Source organism: Macrobrachium nipponense, chromosome 24 (genome assembly GCF_015104395.2).
Source record: "Macrobrachium nipponense isolate FS-2020 chromosome 24, ASM1510439v2, whole genome shotgun sequence".
NCBI classification, from domain to species: Eukaryota; Metazoa; Arthropoda; class Malacostraca; order Decapoda; family Palaemonidae; genus Macrobrachium; species Macrobrachium nipponense.
Genome location: NC_061091.1, coordinates 31,382,130 through 31,404,014, shown reverse-complemented (window position 1 = coordinate 31,404,014; position 21,885 = coordinate 31,382,130). Strand labels below are relative to the sequence as shown.

Genomic DNA, 21,885 nt, shown 5'->3' with positions numbered 1-21,885 from the left:
GTGCGCTCTAATGAACTGTCACGGGGAGCGTGACCCACCAAGGTGGGACAGATCATTAAATAGTGGTTTTGTTTAGGGACACCGAATGCTGTTAATGCTTCACTGGAGGTGCCAGCAAGGACGTGACCTATGTAGCTGGTGCGCTCCAGATGATTTGTCAATGGGGGCGTGACCACACTGCGACAAAACATTTTACCCTTACTATGAGGGCGAAGCAAAAATATTACCACCTGACCTAGCCTATCGATTAAACTTCGTAAAACCAAGGCTAATGGAGGGAAGGCCGCCTAAGGCGGCCTACCCAAGACCACAAAAAACTAAAAACACCTACATAAACATAATAAAAAAATAAAAAATAAAAAGAACAAATAAAATTAAAAAAGGTCCAATCTAACATATTATTTTCTAAAAGATAGGAAAGAGTGCTACTCTCTGCCCCAATATATTGTCTGCTGCGACATATGGGCCCAAAGAGTAGCAGTTCTCGTATGTAATCCTCACCTCCCGAAGGTAGTGAGAGGCAAACACTGAATTACTACGCCAAAATGTGGCATTCAAGATGTCATTGAGTGCCATGTTCTTTTGGAAGGCTACGACGTAGAAATAGCCCTCAGTCCATGCGCATTCACCTTCAACACTTTCATATCACCTGTCTTGACAGGATGAATGCACTTCCTTGATGGTGCCCCTCCAACAAGAAAAAAAAAACCAAAGCATTCTTTGACACTGGTAACCTTGGCTTCCTGACCAACACCACAAGTTATCAGAAGGACCTCTTATAAACCTTGGTTCCTATCTTTTCAGACGGAGGGTTGACTTCCTAGCTATTGCTTAGGAGTCTGCTTCGTCTCAAGAGCCTCAGCGAGGATGTGACCTATGGGTAAGAGTTCTTGTGGGTTTGCCGATGGGGTCTTATCCACTTACTCGGCAAAGCCTAACTGGCATTTGTCAATGGTGCTAATCCACTCATATGACCATATACCTATGCCTATTAGCATAATTAAGGAGCACAACACCGATCCCGATCACCTGATCCTAACACGAGGGTTAGCGCTTAATTTTAAAAAGAGTTAAACTAAAAATTAACTCACTAGTTAAGGATCAGTGTCGGCTCCCTATCCCAGCAACGTATCCGCAGACACGAACAACCAAGAGAAAAGGATCTCTTGTAGGTTGAATTGACATCCTTCGTGTAACGGGAGGTCAACACAGAATTGCATCTCCCGTAAGTGACAGCTCATATGTCCTTTATGACATATTGTTATGGAACCAAGAAGAATTCATAAAAGCTCGCACTTCATGCATAGGTTCGAATAGACTGGACATGAGGAACTTCAGAAATACATCCAAGTTCCAAGACGTTAACTTGGGTTGTTGAACCTTCATCGTTTCGAAAGATCTCAAGAGATCGTGAAGGTCTCTGTTGTCCGCCAAGTCCCAGGCCTCTGTGCCTAAAGACAACTAAAAGCACACTCTTATAACCCTTGATTGTAGAGACTGCAAGTTTTAGATCCCTTCTCAGAAAAGGAAGTCAGCAATCTGGCTCAGGTCGTGGTGGAGGAAAATGCCGTTCTTCTTGCACCAAACTCATGAAGACTATCCACTTCGATTGTACACTGCGTTGGAAAACGCTCTTCTTGCACTGGCGATAGCTTTCGCCATTGACGTATAAAAGCCTCTCGCTCTGGCCAACTTTTGGATAGTCTGAATGCAGTCAGACTCATAGCGAAGAGGCTTCTGTGGTACCTCTCGAAGTGGGGCTGTCTGAGTAGATCTATCCGTTCAAGGAAAAGAGTCCATCGGGAAGTCTACTGCAAAAGGCCCATGGACCCTCTGTGAAACCACTCCTCGCAGGCCATGCCAAACGGGGCTGAAACAAAAAGTCCATTCTCGTCCCTGTTCCGACACCGCAAACTTTCTCATGACTCCCCTAAGATCTTGAACGGGGAAAAGGCGTACAGGTCCATCCCCGTCCAGTCCCAGAAGTGTGTCTATCATCACTGCAGCTGGGTCGAGTACTGGGGAGCAGTACAGTGGAAGCCTCTTCTTCTGGACGTCGCAAAGATATCCACGAGCGGACGTCCCCTCCCCAAAACCCCCACAGCTCTTGGCATACCTCCTGATGCAGAGTCTACTCGGTTGGCAGAAGTTGACCTCGTCTGCTGAGGAGATCTGCCCAGACATTCTCTACTCATGCTACAAACTTCGTAAGGATCATGACGTCCAGTGCCCTTGCCCACAGCAAGATCTCCTTTGCCAGAGCAAAAAGGGACTGAGACTGTGTTCCTCCCTACTTTCTTCAAGTACGCCAGAGCTGTGGTGTTGTCTGAGTTGACTTGGACTATTCGACGAGAGACTTTTCTTGGAAACAAAACTGGAGAGCTAAAAAGATGGCTGCCATTTCCTTTAGGTTTATGTGCCAGGACACCTGTTCCCCTCTCCAGGGCCTGCCTCCGGGCACTTTCTTTCCCCCTAATGATGCTCCCCATCCCGTGGTGGACGCGTCGGAGAACAACACTAGGTCGGGGCTCTGAAGCTTGAGAGACACGCCTCCGACAGCTTTACACTGGATCTAGCCCAACAAATTTCAAGTGATGTTTTACCTCTCCTGAAATTTCCAAGATCCATGTGTAGATTCTTGTTTTCTTTCCAATTGTACTTGAGAAAAAAATTGTAACGGTCTGAGGTGCAGTCTCCCCAAGGAAACAAACTTCTCCAGCGAGGAAATGGTCCCCAGTTAGACTCATCCATTCCCTCACCGAGCCACGAATCTTTCCTTAGGAATGCTAACACTTTGTCTAAGCCTTGCTGCTGACGCCCTCCCTGGGACAAGGAAAAGCTCGAAAAGCCACTGAATCCATCTGAATCCCCAGATACACGATGGATTGAGTTGGGATCAGATGTGACTTTTCGAATTCACCAGTAGTTCCAGGGACTTCACCAACGTTATTGTTGTTTGAAAATCCTTCAGACACCGCGTTTGAGTGGAGGCATGAATGAGCCAGTCGTCCTTCGAAGATAACAATTGCGAAGGAGGAGACTGAGGGGCCGCAGGCTGAAACTATTCTTCAAAAGAGGCTCGAAGCCATCGAACCAAGACCTCCTCTTCTTCTCAACTGACACACGTTCGGGAAGATGGTAACCGTGCTCTCTAGACAAACCTCTGGAGAGCTGCATGAAATCTAGAGAGCAAGGCAACTGGCGAAAGAGCGGAACGAGGAGAAGGAGAAGGGACTGCCTGGACTCTTGATTGGCAGCCTATCATCCTTCCTCTGCGATGTGGCTTTTGCCTTTCTCACTGCAATCAACAAAACAAGTTGTTGTTGCAAAGACACAATCATCCTTTTCGATGGAGAACATTCCTTCTCAGGCAAAAGGCTGATCCTTTGAGAAGACGATGGGCGAGGGGAAGCCCTCCTCCTTCTCACATGGACCGCCAAGGATATATCTTAGGAGCGACCGAAGCGCTCAAAAGCATACTCATCGGAAGACGTCCTCTCCGGTGAAGATCGCAACACAGTAGAAAAGAGAGAGGACGTGAAGCGTCCCCCTCCCTGAGACCATACAATATACATCTTAGCTCTCTTTTACTGCGGAAAGTCTTCCAATTGCCCAGGAGACGACTGCAAAAGCAGAAGGAGCTAACGGACAAGAAGCGTCCCCCTCCGAGGAACCAAAGACGACGGCCGCCTGTGCGACCTATAAGCGTCTTCGTTCTCCTCAGAGGGAGCGAGACCCTCCGAGAGTTCCAACTCCTGCGCGGGGAGGACGTCTCTGAAGACTAAAGTAATCTTTCAAGATTCAAATTCTATGAGATTATGAGCCATGACATCACCTATAGACGAATCTTGACTATGAGAGATGTTCAGAATCATTTCTAGATCATCTATGCTATTCCAGTTTTTTCTGCAGGAAAAACTGGAGAGGTGTGAATTTCAGTCTATTCAGGGAAAACAAACTTCTCCAGCGAGGAAATGGTCCCCTGCAATTCATTCATTCCCTCACCGAGCATGTTTCCTTCCCTAATAAGGCTGCGTTTCACTTAAACAGGAGTAATTTGAAGACACTGTAGAAGATTGTTCATTTGTTTCTTCCTAAAAGTCTCCTTCCTGAGATCCATTACTATTCTCTGATTCTCGGCGAATGTCTGAAGAAAGCATTACGTTGTGCGTCCATTCCAAGCGTCCTGTCGAGCGTCGCGCTCGGCGCTGTCGTATTTGGCAGCGGAAGGAGTCCCCTTTCATAAATTTGAGTAAACAAGGGGACGTCTCGGGTCGAGCTAATTGACTGCATCTCTTGCCACATCATTCTTGTTTCGAGGGAATCACATGTGTGCTATGCCGCTGTAGACTCGGACAGAATTCTGTTACCATGCGGTAACAGAACCGAAAAAGGTCTATACATTATATATATATCCATAACACATACATATACATTTACACATATATATCTATACAATATATAATATATACATCATATATAATAAATACTATATTTACACATATATATCTATATATATATATATACATATACACATACATATATATATACACTACTACATACACATATATATATACAGGGGGTCCTCGAGTTTACGATGTTGATCCGTTCTTACGATGCGTCGTAACACGATTTTCAGCATAAGTCGGAACATTGAAAAATACCACATGATTTAATGTAAATACCTATCAATAACAACGAGAGAACAATTCCTTACCTTTATTAGTTTGATTGGCTTGCACACTGGAGAGGAAGCTGCGGTGCTGGAGAGACTGGGGGAGGTTAGTGAAGAGAAAAAGAACCTCCAGAAGTTGCTGGAGATGCTGAGGCAGGTGATTCATTATTAGACCCATACGCTGCTTAGTTATCACTGTCGCTTTCATAGGAGCAGATCCTTTCACATGTTCAACGATGCGCTCTTTATCTTTGATAATGGTAGCAACGGTCGAACGGCTAAGGCCAAGCGAGCGGCCAATGTTTGTTGGCGTTTCTCCCTTCTCAGATCGCTTTATAATGTCCACTTTAATTTCCATGGTGATGGCCTTTCTTTTCTTCGATGCACTACCATCAGAAGAGTCCGCCTTGCGCTTGGGAGCCATAACAAAGAGCAAAAGTTACAAAAACGATACAACACACGAGAGAGAGAGGCAGTGTAAACAACCAAAAGGGCGTATGGGCGAGGAATGAGCGTAGCGCAAGCAACGCCGTCCTCTCCCCCACAAAGCGTATTCTTCCGCCGTGCGCCCGGAACTAGTTCGCGTTTGTTTACGTTGCTTACGACGCTAAACCGCGTAAGACGGAACGACGCAAAATATATTTTTTATATTTTTATGGGGCGCGTTCGTAACCCACGAAACATAGTAAGTCGAGACCAGGCGTAACCCGAGGACTTACTGTAATTTATTTTATTTATTTATTTTTTTTTTATGGAAAAATTCTAAGCAAAGTGAAGATGTTCAGCCATGTATGCTAGAATTCCCCTCAACCCGAGGCTAAGGCCGTGATTGTAGGGTAGAAATACGGTTAGTCCGTCAATCTCCCGCAGGAGAGAGAGACGTAACCTACTGCGCATGGCAGACAATCAGATGGAACTGAGCACTGGCATTACGCATTAGTGACAGCAGACTCAGAGAAACGTTCGTCGTTCTCGCACTGCTCTGCCTGAGTTGCCACCTACACCAAATTCATTACGAATGAATAGGTTTACTATCATTATAGAGCAGAAACCAAAATCCATCAAACTGGTATATTTAAGCGAAACTGAATTTGCTAAATATAAAAGGCTAACTTGGTATTGTCATAACAATACCATTCAAATGTTTAAAAATAGGGAAACCGGCAACCCCTGAATAGTTGCAGGGAGAACCGATTAAATGTAATAAGAATAATCGTACTCTCGGTTGTCCTCCGTAGGAGTAAACTATGGTATGAGTATATAACTTGAACCATACAAACATTTGATAGTAATATGACGTAAGGGCAAAAATAATATTACTATGATACAACATCGCTTGTTCACCTTTACCCGGCAGATATATATATACATATATCTGACTGGTAAGATTTATGAACAAACGTAGAGTATTTTAGACACTTGGACAGCTACCTCCCTACTACATTCTGCCTCACCGAAAGGGTAGAGAGCCAAATCACGAGGCGCGTATGTTTTTGTCATGAGAAATTATACGCTTACGCGATAGAATGAACACTCATGGCATTATCACTATACTTCACTACACTACTATAACTTTCCAATGCAAACATGATTCCAGGCTACGCAAAGATTTAAAGAATCACAGATAGGGTATTACCCTCCAAAGACACTATGTAGGGCCCGAATGGCATCACAGGTCTTTGGAGGGATATAAATTCTACTGGACGGGTAACTGTGTTACACGCCTGGAGGAAGACCTCCTTACACTATCAACGTTATAGTGTTTACGTACCTATGATTCATAAGCCTTCCACGCAGAATCGACATATTTTCACACTCGTTGCAGCGCTCATCAAACATACAAACATGTTTCCTACAATTCGCGCACAACTGTATGAGGGTCTACCGAAGTTTTCGGTAGCCTAACCTTGCATTCTTCCACACAACATACTCTGGCCTAGTCGAACTAGATCCAGACATCGTAAGTTTAAGGAAAAATCAAGCCAAAATAAAAACAATCCACAATTAGCGTATGCCTAAACCACCGATCCTAAATCAAATAAAACCAAAAATCAATCGGGATACTCAAGTGACCAAAAGAGTTCCAAAATCCAATGACGGAGGTGCAGAAAACACTTGTTGTCTGCACCGGCGACAGAAAATATCTGACAGAAAATGGGAATGGTTCCTTAAGCCCGCCTCCCAGCGGCGGGGAGGGAATGGGGTACTACCACCATGGCCGACCACTGCGTGTGCCGGGAGTTTTGAAATTCTGTCGGACTTGGAGAATATAGTTGATATTTATATCTGGCAGGTAAGATTCAGAACAACAGGTAAATAATCAAAATCAAATTCATACTGAACTGCATCGTTGCATCTATATTCACTGTCTTCATTAGTTACATTTACCTCAACTATTGTTTTCATATGTTTCTTGATTAGTTCCTCCTCTACAAACCTCTACAATTCGTCTTTCTGTAGATTCATCTAAATAATGCTTTGCTCTTTCTGCTTCCTCCATGATCCTAGCTTCTACTCTCTTGATATACACAGAAGCACTGTTCTCAGCCAAAAACTTCTGACTTTCCATCTGTCAATGAAAAAATATTTAACAAACAATTAAATGGTTCTATGTTACATTATACGACACGGTAAACCTCAATTGAAAGTAAAAATGACAATTTGTCGAAAATTGCATTTTCCTAACTATACAAACCTGAGGTCCTTTAACAATAGGAAGGTAACTAGCGGCAGCTGGGACGGTCGTAAGCTTCGAACAAGGGGAGAACGGTAGTTAACTGCTTGTCCGATCGTGCGCGCGCCCGCGCGCCCGAGAGGTGAAGAATCACTTTTGCTTTAGGCCCATGCAAAAAGTTGCAGAGTGAGGGGTGGCATGAGGTGGGACTATATGTAAAGGACCTCAGGTTTGTATAGTTCAGGAAAAATGCAATTTTCGACAAATTGTCATTTGTTCCGATACGTAATACAAACCCTCGGTCCTTTAACAATAGGAAGGACTCACTTCTTGGTGGAGGAATCTGAGTCTTTTTGGTGAACAGACTGGTGTTCGTCCAAAACCCGGGAGGTGCCTCCCTGGTCGTAAGAGCAAGGGAGGGATCCAAACCTCTGTCCGATTGATCGGGGTGTGCACCGCAGGATCAATGGTCAGACCTCTGGGCCAAGTACTAAGAGAGAGGCAAGCGTATCTCTTCGTACCAGCAAGCAAGAACTTGTTCCTGTTTGCAAGAGACAATCATAAAATGATGGGTTTGTCTCAATTTGGCATCCACTTCCTCCCCCTTGTTGGAGGAAGTGGTGGATATTTACTCCTATCCCTACTGAAAGGGAATAGGATGGTGCTCTATTGAGTAGCTCACCTGCATCTCGTCCTTACCCAGCAGGGTGACGACCGTGTCCCTCTACCCAAAGGTAGAGGGAAGAAAAAGATGGGGAAGAGGAGCCAGTCACACTCTCATTCCTCATCCATTCTTACGGTCACACCAGGACTCGATGCTGTTCAGCCTGCGAGGGTCTGGGTTACTACACAACGTGTTGAGCAACCACCACGGTTTCCCAAGGAAAAAGATCCAACGGAACTGTGGGGGGCAATATCCTGAAGGTAGAAGGAGGTGCATGCGGTCCGGTTGGACCAGGCGCCTGCCTTCATTACCTGCGCCACGGAGAAGTTCTTGCGGAACGCGAGAGAATGATGAAGAGGCGTCCGCACTCATCCTGGGTGTCGAGTTTCTTCAGACAGCTCCGTCGCACCTTCACAGGACAAAGCAGCATAGCCTTCGTATCGGAGGCGGTGACGTCCATTAGGGAGGGTATTGTGAAGGACTCGAACCAATCGTCAGTTACCGAAGGGTCCGAGTCTTCGCTACGAAGATCGGTACGAATCGAGCGTCACAAATCCCATCCCTTTGTGCTTGACTTCTCAAGAGAAGTCATGCAGTTACCTAAGACGAAAAAAGAAGGGAATAGTCGTATGACCTATCCCTCTTCTCGACTTTGGTTATGTACAGTACTCATACTGACAAGCTATTAAGACGAAGTAATGATTGCTCTGGAACAAACCGAACTAAGTCCACAGCATAGTTCGTAACTGACTCGGGCGCTCTGACAGCTGCCGACTGACTGGTTCGGAATCAGTAGAGGCAAGTTGTCCAAGCATCCGGGTAAGTCACGTGACCTTCGCCCTTTAAGAGTTATGCTGAGAGACCAAACAAATAAAATATTTGTTAGTCACCGATTGCCGGACGGGCGGCGATGATTCTCTTAATGCATAAGCTCAAAAGGCGAAAGTCAATTGCCTTCAAAAGACCGAGGTCCCTGATGGCAAGAAAATCTCTAGACGTTGAATCTCAGCTTAAGGAGAAACAACACTATGTGACGTTGAAGACGAAGGTAGGCAATGAATGCAACCTACGTCTTCCAGCTGAATCGAGAGAAGGAATCTCAAGATTCTAAACCTGTGCTTACAAATGACTGAAAACGCTAACCGCCATTTCATTGCTGTCCGTTGTGCAATGAAAGCGGGGCGTTCTTCAGTAATGAAACACAGGGGAGAGCCACTTGAAGAACTGCTTCTCATGGGCTGAACGTTTGGAAGTAGAGCTGGCAGGTGTGGGAGTAGGCGATGTCTTTCAATACATCTGCTAATCCGGGGTGAACGATGAACAATTGTACACCTCCGAATACAAGATATTTTGAGGACAAACTCAGATTCCGCAAAAATCATTCGCATTATCGGGATACGATGCAGCAAGAGACTATTACAGAATTCTTTTACCGTGCGGTAAACAGAAAGATGAGAGTCGAATAGATATCTGTTTAAAATTCTCGCAATACCGAAGACGATGAATACTAGCGTCTCTCAGCAGTAGATGGTCATTCATGTATGCGAGAATCCCCGTTAATCAGAGACTTAAGTCCGTGATTGTTGGGCAGAGATACGGTTGTTATTCAATCAAAGCAGGTGAGAAAGACATAAACAACCGTCTATCTCAAAGCGGCAGCTGATACTGAAATGCCTCGGGCAATTCAATACGCAGTAGCTGTCGCTGACTCGTCATCCTGAGTTGCCAAGTAATCCTTTCCACGAAGGAATGCGTTCGGCTAGCAACACCGAGCATAAAAAGATATGCTCGAGCAATTATATTTAAGCGAAACGAATTTTTCGGTAAATATAAAACGCTTAAATGGTGTTGTTGTGACAACACCATAAGTATATAAAATTGAAACTGGAAACTCCTGGGAGGTTGCAGGCAACCCGGGTTGCAGTTCAATTAGAATACTTTTCGTCTAAGTCGCAATCCGTAGAATAACCAGGATATGCGCCTACCCCTCGGACATTCAACTGCTTAGCAGAATCATGTCGCGAGGTTAATATACGTAGTATATTTGTAGGATTCTGACAACGATCTCCATCCTAAATTCTTTCTTCAAGAAAACAAAAATAAGGATTGGAGATCGACCACCTTCGTTCTCTATTAAAGAGGAGTGAAGGAGAAGTCTTCCTCGAAGGAAAGCTTCAATGGTGAACAGAATACTAAGACGATAGTTCCAGCCAAACTGGCATATTCCCGTCCGTTCTTCTCTATTCCAGGTTGGTCGCCTACTGTGAGATAGTCTTCTTTCAGCAGCAGTCTTCTTCCTAATGCTAGAAATTCCAGGAATTCGAGCATAGGCGAGGTTCCCGATTATCGTGTAACATATCGGGGATTCTCGTCTCGCTCACTTTGGACCGTGGTCTCGCCTAAGTGTTTGGAGATCGTAAGAAACTCTAACACTCTGAATGCGCTAGAAATTCCGTAGAATTCTAAGCAGTCTGCGGAAACCCCCACCGAATTCGTCAAAAAAACGATATCGGCTGGTGTCCTCTCGATTCCCGTAGAAATCGTCCTCTAGAAATTTTCCGTAGAACGAGAACAGGGGGCAGGATCCCTCCTCAACGACCGGGGCTTACGTCAGGTAGGAACCGAAGGTCCCCCCACCCGGTAGCGCAGTCCCCAACGTGGGATCCTACAGAGAAATCTCTGTAGGATCCTTCCCCTTTCCCTCGTAGCCGTAAGGAGAGAGGGAATGGGGAGGAATGGATACTCGCTCGCCTTCCCAGTGGAACTAGCAGTTGGAGAAGAGTAGGAGCAGCTGGCCTCTCAGAGTCTGGGAAAACGTATCGTCAGGAGAAAAAGTTTTCCCCGAGGAGGGTTACGAACTCTCACTGTAGGTAAGGGTCTGCCGCCACTGTGAACGTCGTCTGGGTGGGGCTGATCGACACCTGACAGGAGAGAGCCGATACGTCCTCCGACTCATTCCAGTCCTCGTCGAGGTCGAAACCTCTCAGGAGGACCGAAGGAGTATTTAAATACGGTGTCCGAAGACACGTAGAAACGCCGCTGTCGCAGTAGAGGAGGTGGAAGTAGCTTGATCGACCGGCCAGAAACTGAGAGAGCCTTCTTGTCCGGAGACGAGAGACTCTGGTTCAAGACAGAATCGGCAAGCTCCGATCGCGGGCATACCCACCGTCGGTTTGGGTTCCCTCTCGGGCCCCAAAACGACTCGAGCAGAGACATGGGCTCTGCTGTGGGAGCGGCGATCCTTCCCCCGGTCGTTGTGCTGACGAATCAGTCCAATAACCTGGGTAAAGTTACTCTGAATCTCGGAAAGTTACACGTCTTGAGGAGTAGGACCGTCCAGTCCCTCCAACAAGAGCAGCTCCCAGGACCCTCCTCCTTCAGAAGAAGGACCAGCAACAGATCCCTGACGGTTGCCTCCAATCACTTGCGCGTACGTCCTGGTTGGTCCTAAGACCAACCTGGCACGTGCGGCGTCGTGACGGGATCGTGAGCGGCGCATCTCTCACGATCACTCCTATATACCTCGCTCTTCCTGGCGTATGCCGAGGAAGTTGAAGGTATCGGAGAGACAGAACTGACGCTACCCCCATCTCCCCCTGACGGTCGCCCTCCAATCACTTGCGCGTACGTCCTGGTTGGTCCTAAGACCATACGTGGCACGTGCGGCGTCGTGACGGGATCGTGGAGCGGCGCACCTCTCACGATCACTCCTAGCTACCTCGCTCTTCCCGGTGTAGCCCGAGGAAGTTGAAGGTAGTGGAGAGACAGACCTGACGCTCCCCCCCCGCTCGCTGGCAGGACCACCGTACGAGGGGGGCTGCAGCCGATCACCAACCCGCGGTGGGGATCGATCTGCAGGCCTGGCCGTGCCGCTCACCTGTGGCGAGCGGCTCGACTGAGCACGTCGACCCCGGTCCCGTGCGTCAGACGAGCTGCTGCTGGTCACCGTATTCGCCCGGTCCCTGTGGGAGCGGCGGTCAGGTGACCTGCAGAGCTCGCTTTCGCCGTGAGACCGGTGAGCGTCCTCGCGGCACGTCAAACCGCTGGTACCAGCCGAGGCTGGTACCGCTGGTCGGCGAGGGGACCTGGGGGACCTCTTCCCAGCCTAAAAACCGTGGCCGGTCAGAGACCGTCACGGTCCACCCGATAGGGTACCGGTCTGGTCGCTGCGAGAGCGGCCGCTGGCCTGGCGAGAGTCACCTGAGCGGCTCTCGACAGTCTTCTCTCCGTGCCTCGATCATGACGCTGAGCGAACTCAGGCGTCTTAACTTTGGCTGCACGGTCACCCGAAGGAGATCGTACACTCGGAACTTCTCGCGGACGAGAAACCGAGCCGGTACCTGGCTTAGCAGCAGAGCTGCCAAGACCAGCGAGGGTGTACCAGCGGTAGCCAGCACACCCTTGGTCCCCGCCCCTCTTCTTCTTCTTCTCAGAAGGGGAGACGGGCCCCGTTCCCGAAGGAACAGGAGGACCAGCAGAAGAACCCCCCGTCACACCGGAATGTGACGAGCCCTTCGAAGTTCCCGAAGGAGTCTTCTTAGGGGGAATAACGAAAACCCGGTTACCGCTGGTCGCTGCGAGAGCGGCCGCTGGCCTGGCGAGAGTCACCTGAGCGGTTCTCGCCAGCCTTCTGCTCCGTGCCGTGGTCTTGGCGCCGAGCAAACTCTGGCGCCGAAACTTTGGCTGCACGGTCTCCCGAGGGAGAGCGTACACTCGGGATCTCCCGCGAACGAGAGACCGAGCCGGAACCTGGCGTAGCGGCATCGCCGCTAGCACCAGGCGAGGAAGTACCAGAGCTAACCGATACTCCTCTGGTCCCCGTCTATCTCTTCCTTACGGAAGGGGAGACGGGCCCCGCTCCCGAAGGAGCAGGAGGACCAGCAGAAGGACCCCCCGTCCCACCGAGGTGGACGGGCCCTTAGAAGTTCCCGAAGGAGACTTCTTATTAGGGGGGAGGCAGCCTTCTTCTTCTTCGGCTTATGGGCCTTAGAAGTCGAAGGGGAATGGGGAGGCCAGCAACAGACGAAGACGAAGATGACACCTTCCTCTTCTTCGTCAGCTCACGCATGGACAGTCGTCAGGTTCCTCCATCCAGGCCGGGGAGTCGGGCCTATTGCCGAAGCAACACGGGCCCGACTGCACCTGTCCGGAAGGACCTGGGACTTGGGTGGAAGACACACCATGGGCAGGACCCAGCATGGACAGGCGCAGGAACCAGGAGCGACAGGAACAGCAACCAGCTCAGGAGCGGCAGGAACAGCGGCAGCGGTAAACACAGAAGGGACAGCCAAGCCAGTAGCGGGAACCACATCAGCGACAGGTACGGCAGGCCCAGCCATCGCCTCGTAGAATCATCGGCAGCCAGCGTGTACTGGCGGCCGGCCAGGGGCGAGCTGCTGGAACAGCGGAAGTCTGGGGCAGGCAAACACGAAGAAAACAGGCAGGCGGCGGCATACCCCTCCTCGGTACGGCGGCGACCGGCCCTAGAAGCGGCAGACGGCGTCACCGACACAGCATGGGGAGTGTAGACCAGCGGGGGGAAGCAGCATAAGCGGCCGTGAAGTTGTAGTGGAGACCACTCCAAGGTCACCGCCCCAGACCTCGCTAGACTCTGCAGCAGATCGTGGATGCTAGGCACGCCCTGCAGCCGCAGTGGTCCATACCTGTCCAAGGTCGTCTCCCACGGCTGTAGCACCTGCGGTAGCACAGACAGATTAGTAAGAGGGGTTCCCTCACGCACGGGGGGGAGACATGCCCCACCCCCGAACGGAAGGAAGACCCCACAAAAACAAAATACGAGGGAAGATGAGCGGCAGGAAAGAAGACGAAGAATCGGATACCAAGGGGAGTCGCGGGAGAGCTTTCCGACGACTTCCTGGCAGACTTTCGCTTCCCCTACACCCCCGCACAGCAGTGAAAAGTAATATGAAATGAAACAGAATACTGCACTTGCGATTCACTTCATAGAACTTAAAGAGGGAAAATCAATTCCCGGTAAGAGCGGAAACTTGATCCATAATAATATGATGCTATCATAAATATATATGAAAATGAACAATACTGCACTTGCTATTTTCACTTTCACAGCAATAAATCGTAAGGATTAATTCCCGGGTAAGAGCGGAAATTGATCCAATTAAATTTGATGCAATTGAATAAATGAGAATATAAAATGAAAATTTGAAAACTGCATTGCGAATCCACTTTCATTGCATTCTATTCATACAAAATAAGAGGCTCTTGCCGAGCGCAATCAAGCTCTCGGCAACGAACGCACAGGGCAAAAATATAATGAAAAAGAGTACTTACATCTTTCAATTACACACTTTCGCCCAAAATACATGACTCGGCGCGAGTGCGCCCGCCCTCGGCACCGAGACATAATTCAAGGGTTCAATTCATGAAAAGAGCGGAAATCGCCGTCTCTACGGCGATAGCTCCATGTTGATTCATAATTAAGTAATGAAAATGAAAACAGTGTACTTACAGTTTCATTTTCAAGTCAAACCAACCATTAGTAGAAAACACAATATAAACAAAGCATACGACGATGAAGCGGGCAGAGAGCGATGACGAACACGTCCTTCACACCCGCGGCCGAAAGCAAAAGTGATTCTTCATTTTCCTCTCGGCGCGCGGTGGGCGCGCGCACGATCGGACAAGCAGTTTAACTACCGTTCTCCCCTTGTTCGAAGCTTACGACCGTCCCAGCTGCCGCTAGTTACCTTCCTATTGTTAAAGGACCGAGGGTTTGTATTACGTATCGGAACAAACAAAAATTTTTTTAAGATGTAATAGTACTAAGAACTACTGTACTAGCATTGGACTGGAACACAGAATTTAGGACACAGGCTAAACTGGGAGCTGAAAGGCAAAAATGAACTTAGGGATAAAAAAAAATAATAATAAAAGCTAAATAAAAAAAATCGATCATATGAAATTCACCTCTGAAGGAGATAAATATTATGCTTCATACCATAGTTCTGTAACACACTACAATACTACTAGTTGCAGTCAACCTTATTCAAGTCTGAAAGTTCCAAATGCATAAATGAAAGAACAAATTAATCCTTTACAGCCTATAAGAATAGTTGATATATCAGTACAGGTACTCCTCATTTAACGATATGCTCATTTTACGAGAACTTGGAGTTACGACGGCAACATGAAGAGATAAAAAAAACCCATAAAATGAAAATAAAAACATTGCCAATGGTGGCCAAGAGAAAGGCTATTCAGTGGAAATAATCTAGTCTAGACTAGGCTTTGAAAACCTTGAAATCTATGGCTAAAACAATAAACAAGGCTTTAATAAAAGCTGGCATTCTATGGTTCGGGAACTCCCGCAGTTTGGCTTGATTCAGCCGTAATCAGTTCAGTGCGCAGCCAAACGGACGGCGCTACGTATTGTTTACAACTTCAAAACAGCAAAAATTATGCCATATCTCCTTTGTTTTTGTGAGAATAATTCTTAGTAATGAAAATAAAATATTTGAAGTTAAATATGTTTTTTATATTTACTTGAAAATAAATATATTTTTTTAAAATATTCCACTTGAGAAGTCTCTACCAAGTCGATCGTTTTAATCAAAACAACGAGACTTGGCATGCACAAATTCCTTACCCTTAGTATGCTTGAAAGACTTATAGGTGATACAATTTGATAATTTCTGTTATACAACTATGTACAGTAATGCCCCAAAACTTACACAAGGTTAGGTTCCAGACACCTCGCATAAGGGGAAGTTTTGTGTATGTTTGGCACGGTCTCTAAAAATGCTAATAAATGCTTGCCTCTAGAGTTTGAACATTAAATATGACCCTAATCATGACCCCTATGTATTAAGCTAACTTTTAAATGAAATTAAAAGTTACTGTAATTTTACTTAAAAGTTAGTTGAATACATTACCCCTAAGAGAAATGACAATTTGTCCAAAATTGCATTTTTCCTAACTATACAAACCTGAGGTCCTTTTACAATAGGAAGGTACTAGCGGCAGCTGGATAGGTCGTAAAGTCTTTCGAACAAGGGGTTCGGTAGTTAACTGCTTGTCCGACAGGCGCGCGCGCGCGACTGGGAGGTAAACAAATCACTTTTGCTTTTGGCCCAAGCAAAAACTGCAGAGTGAGGGGGCGGTGGCATGAGTGGGGGGCTTTATGTGGTAAAAAAAGGACCTCAGGTTTGTATAGTTAGGAAAAAATGCAATTTTGGGACACCAAATTGGTCCCCATTTTGTTCCACACCGGCATTACAAACAAAACCTTCGGTCCTTTTTACGAATAGGAAGGAAACTCACCTTCTTTGGATGGGAGGAATCTGAGTCTTTTGTGAACAGACTGGTGTTCGCCCAACCTTGGAAGTCTCCCTGGTCGTAAGAGCGAGGGAGGGATCCAAGCCTCTGTCCGATTGATCGGGGTGTGCACCGCAGGATCAATGGTCAGACCTCTGGACCGAGTACTAAGAGAGAGGCAAGCGTATCTCTTCGTACCAGCAATGTAAGAACTTGTTCCTGTACAGGAGCAAATATAAAGTCATGGGTTTGACTCTTGTAGGCATCCACTTCCCCCCCCTTGTAGGAGGAAGTGGGTGGATATTCTGCTCCTATCCCTAGTGAAAGGGATAGGATGGGGCTCTGTCATATAGCTCACCTGCATCTCGTCCTCATCCAGCGTAGTGACGACCGTGGCCCTCTGCCCACAGTAGAGGAGAGGAAAAGACGGGAAGAGGGAGCCAGTCACTCACTCATTCACACATCCATCCACACAGTCACACCAGGACTCGATGCTGTTTCAGCCTGCGAGGGTCTGGGGTTTGCTACACAACTTGTTGAGCAGCCACCACGGGTCCCAAGGAAAAGGTATCCAAGGACCTGTGGGCAATATCCCGAAGGTAGAAGGACGTAAAGGTAGTCTGGTTAGACCAGACCCCTGCCTTCAGGACCTGCGCCACGGAGAAGTTCTTACGAAACGCCAACGAGGGGCCAATACTTCTGACTTCGTGAGCTCTCGGACGGGACGTACGGATGTCGTCACTACCATCAGCCTCATACGCCCTCCTGATGACCTCACGCAGCCAGAATGAAAGAGTGTTCTTGGATACTTCTTTCTTGGTTACCACCCCGGTGCTAACGAAGAGGCGTCGACACTCAGGCCTGAGGTTGTCGAGTTTTTCTTCAGATAGCGCCGTAGCGCCCTCACAGGACAAAGCAGCATCTCATCCGCATCATTATCGGTGAAGTCCATTAGGGAGGGAATCGTGAAGGACTCGAACCTGTCGTCAGGGACCGACGGTTTCTGAGTCTTCGCAACGAAGTTCGGGACGAAATCGAGCGTCACAGATCCCATCCCCTGGAGTGTCGTACATCATAGGAAAGACCATGAAGTCCCCTACTCTCTTCGCTGATGCCAGGCCAGCAAGAAGAGGGTCTTGAGGGTCAGATCCCTGTCTGACGACTCTCGGAGTGCTCGAAACGGCGTTCGAGTCAAACTCCTAAGGACGAGAGTCACATCCCACGCAGGGGGCCTGAGTTCCCTAGGTGGGCAAGACCTTTCGAAGCTCCTCATAGCAAGGAGATCTCGAACGAGTTCGAGATGTCCAATCCCTCAGTTTCAGGACGAGAGCCAGGGCGGCTCTGTATCCTTTGACTGTGGGGACTGAGAGGAGCTTCTCTCGGCGAAGAAAAACGAGGAAATCCGCTACCTGCTGAAGAGTGGCTCTGAGAGGAGATAGACCCCATCTACGAACCACAGAAGACGGCCCACTTCCCCTGGTACACAGCTGCAGAGGACTGACGACGTTTCCAGCCATCTCTGTTGCTGCGCTACGAGAAAAGCCTCTCGTTCGCAAGAGATGGTGGATAACAGCCAGCCGTGAAGACGTAGGGACTGGACTGCTCGGTGGTACCGCTCGACGTGGCTGGGCTGGGCGAGAAGGTTGTGCCAAGGGGGAATCTCTATCGGTTCTCCTGGGAGAAGAGCCAGCAGGTCCGGATACAAATGGCCTGTGGCCATTTGGGAGCCACCAGGATCATCCTGAGATTCGGGGTGACCAGTGCTCGACTCCTTGCGAATCAGGCTGAACGGGGGGGGGAAAGGCATAGACGAAGAGGTTGTCCCACGGTGTTGAAGAGCGTCCTCTGCAGCTGCCCATGGGTCGGCACGGCCGAGAAGAACACCTGGAGCTTCCTGTTGTGCAAGGGTGGGTGGCGAACAAAGATCCACCGACTGGTCGCCCCCACAGGTCGAAGAGCCTTTCCGCCACGTCCTGGTGTAGAGACCACTCGGTCCCTATCACATGATCCCGACGGCTGAGCGTGTCTGCTACTACATTCCTCTTCCCTGGAATGTAGCGTGCCGACAGCTCTATTGAGTGTGCCTCGGCCCACTCGTGCACCTGCCGAGTCAACTGGTACAACGGGAGAGACACTAGGCCCCCCTGTTTGTTGACGTAGGCCACTACCGTGGTGTTGTCGCACATCAACACCACTGAGTGTCCCATCAAGCGGTCCTGGAACTCTTGGAGAGCGAGGAACGCTGCCTTGAGTTCCAGTACATTGATGTGAAGGTGCTTGTCGTTCTCGTCCCACACTCCTGAAGTCAGCAACTCCTCCAGGTGTGCGCCCCATCCCTCGGTCGATGCGTCTGAGAACAGCTGCATGTCCGGGGGGAGGGGGGGTAGTGCGCAGAGGCACTCCTCTTAAGAGGTTCCTGTCGTCCAGCCACCAGGCTAGGTCCTGCCTCACCTCCGGTGTCAGTGACACTGGAAAGCTTGGGGGATCTGTCGCCTGTGACCAACTCTCCTTTAGTCTCCACTGAAGAGACCGCAGGTGAAGACGCCCGTGAGGGACTAACTTCTCGAGTGACGACAGGTGTCCGATCACGACTTGCCATCGCTGAGCTACCTGTTCCTGCCGAGACAGGAACTGTTGGCTGCCTCCCTGAATCTGCTGATCCTCGAGTCTGCGGGGAAGACTCGCCCTGCTACCGTGTCGATCAGCATACCCAGGTACTTCATCCTCTGCTTGGGAGGCTCGAGATCGGACTTTTCGAAGTTCACAACAATCCCCAGATCGCGACAGAACTCGAGCAGTCGATCCCCTGTCCTGTAGCAACTGCGAGCGGGAGCTCGCCAGGACTAACCAATCGTCGAGATACCTCATCAGACGTATCCCGTGCGAATGGGCCCAAGCAGACACCAGAGTGAACACTCGCGTGAACACCTGTGGGGCGGTTGAGAGACCGAAGCAAAGTGCCTTGAACTGGTACACCGTCCCGTCGAGGATGAAGCGGAGGTACTTTCTGGAGGACTGATGAATGGGTATTTGGAAATACGCATCCTTCAAGTCCACTGAAAGCATGAAATCGTTCTCCCTGATGGAGTCGAGCACTGAACGTGCCGTCTCCATCGTGAACCGGGTCTGGCGAACAAACGGTTCAGAGGAGAGAGATCTATCACGGGCGCCAGCCTCCGTAGACTTTTCCACCAGGAAGAGTCGACTGTAAAAGCCCGGTGATTGATCCGTGACGATTTCTACAAAGCTCTCTTGCTCAGCATGGTCTTGATCTCCTGTCTCAATGCTACGTCCTTCGATGACCCTGGAACGTACGACTGCTGTTGGACCGGGTTGGAGGTGAGGGGTGGCCGAGATTCGAAGGGTAATAGATATCCCTCCGAATGACATCTACAATCCAGGTCTCGGCGCCGTAGCGCTGCCAAGTTGCCCAATGGCTGGCCAGGCACCCCCCCCCCAACTTCCGGCAGCAGGTGAGGGGGAACGCCGTCCCTAGCGTTTCCCCCCTTTCTTCGACTTCTTCCCAGAGCCTCCACGGGAGGAGGAGGGCTGGGAGGAGGGCTGGTTACGGCTCCCCTTTGTAGAAGTCGAAGAAGACAGAGTCGTCTTTCCCCGGGGCTTCGACGCAGCTACCGTCTTAGCCACCGAGGAAGCGCTAGCCGAGCTCTTTGACTTGGCCGCAGTCCAAGGCTGCCCAGAAGCCTTCGAGACTGCCTGGTGAACCAGACGGTCACTGTCGTCAGTGCGCCATCTGTCCACCGCAGCGTCCACATCTCTCCTGGGAAGAGCGACGTGGAACTCCGTAAAGGTCCGTTGCGAAGTCCCAACGCCGCTTCACGCCCAGCCGCCCTGGAAACCCGAGTAAGGACAGCGTCCCTACGGTCGGGAGAACCAGGTTGGCCCACAGGTTCACCGTCTGGTGGGCAAGGAAGGAGATGGCTCTTCCCCCAGACTGGCAAAGTCTCCTAAAGGCCGAGTCATCTTCGGGAGAGAAATTCCCCCGGAGTTGGCTGCGACCTTAGATACTGTGAGGGACCACAGATCTAACCAGGAAGACGGCCTGGAAAGCTGCCATGGCAGTAGATTCCAGGCCGAGTGCCTCTTGCTGCGAGAACCATAGGTTCTCGGACAGGAGCTGCTGCAGAGACACACCCGGAGTCAGCCTGGCTAACTCCGGGTTCACCTGTTTGGGCGGCATCGGGTCCTCAGATGGCACGTAAAAACGCCGCTGTCGCAGCAGAGGAGGTGGAAGCAGCTTGCTCGACCTGCCAGACTTGAGAGAACCGTCTTGCCGGAGACAAGCGATTCTACCTGGTCCAGCACTGAGTCGGCAAGCTCGGAACGCGGCAAACCCACCGTCGGTCTGGGTTCCCTCTTCGGGCCCCAGAACGACTCGAGCCGGGACGTGGGCTCGGATGGTGGGAGCGGCGATCCTTCCGCGAGGTCGTTGTGCTGACGAATCAGCCAATAACCTCGGCAAAGTTCCTCTGGATCTCAGGAGTGACTGCGTCCTGCGGGATGAGGCGGACCATCCAGTCCCTCAAACAGGAGCATCTCCCGAGACCCTCCTCCCTCGAGGGGAGGAACAGCGACGAGCCCCTCTCGGTCTCCTCCAGCCACTTGTGCATACGACCTGGTCTGGTCGAGAACCGTGCTGGTACGTAGGACGACGTGGTGGGATCCTGATGGGGCGCACCCCTCACGATCACTCCTCAATACCTCGCCCCTTCCTGGTGTAACCCGAGGAGGTTGAAGTATGGGAGAGGCAGACCTGACGCTCTCCTCCCTCGCTCCGCTGGCAGAACCAGTGGGCTTGGAAGACTGCAGGCGATCGTCAACCCGCGGTGGCGATCGAGCTGCAGGCCTAGTCGAGCCGTCCTCGCTGTGGAGAACGGCTGGACCGAGAAACAGCTGGCTCCGGTCTCGTGTGTCAGAGGAGCTGGTGCTGGTTGCCGTACCCGATCGCTCTCTGTGAGAGTGACGGTCAGGCGACCGGCGAGCTCCACTGTTCACGGTGAAGACCGGTGCGTATCCTCACGGCGCGTCACGTCGCTGGTACCAGCCGTGGCTGGCGCCGGCGAACGGGGGGACCTCTTCCCAGCCTCAGCCCGTGGCCGGTCATGGACCGTCACGTCCGCCCGGGTAGCCAGCTGCTCGCCGCGAGAGCGAGAGCTGGTCTGGTGAGAGTCGCGTGAGCAGCTGTCACCAGTCTTCCGCTCCGTGCCGTGAACCTGACGCTGAGCTGGCTCAGAGGTCTGGTTCCTAGCTGCACGGTCGCTGGTAGGCGACCGTACACTCGGTACCTCTCGCGAACGAGAGCCGAGACGGATCCTGCTGCCGTGGTCAAACCACTAACAGCAGGTGAGGAAGTGCCGGTGTTAGCCGGCACTCCTCTGGTCCCCGTAGTCTTCTTCCTTGCGGAAGAAGAGACGGGTCCTGCCCCCGAAGGAGCAGGGTGACCAGCGGAAGAACCCCCCGTCTCACCAGAGGGAGACGGGCCCTTAGAAGTTCCCGAAGGAGACTTCTTAGGGGGGGGGGGGGAGGCGACCTTCTTCTTCTTAGGCGGGGGAGCCTTAGAAG

General features: G+C 50.1%; 1 protein-coding gene across 1 annotated transcript in view; it reads right to left on the bottom strand.

Annotated features, from left to right (window-relative positions):
- LOC135205549 (cullin-3-like) overlaps positions 1-21,885 on the bottom strand; it is a 130,587-nt gene that overhangs the window by 23,174 nt on the left and 85,528 nt on the right. The window contains 2 exon segments of the mRNA XM_064236310.1: positions 7,064-7,108; positions 7,110-7,244. Coding sequence (XP_064092380.1) covers positions 7,064-7,108; positions 7,110-7,244 — 180 coding nt within the window.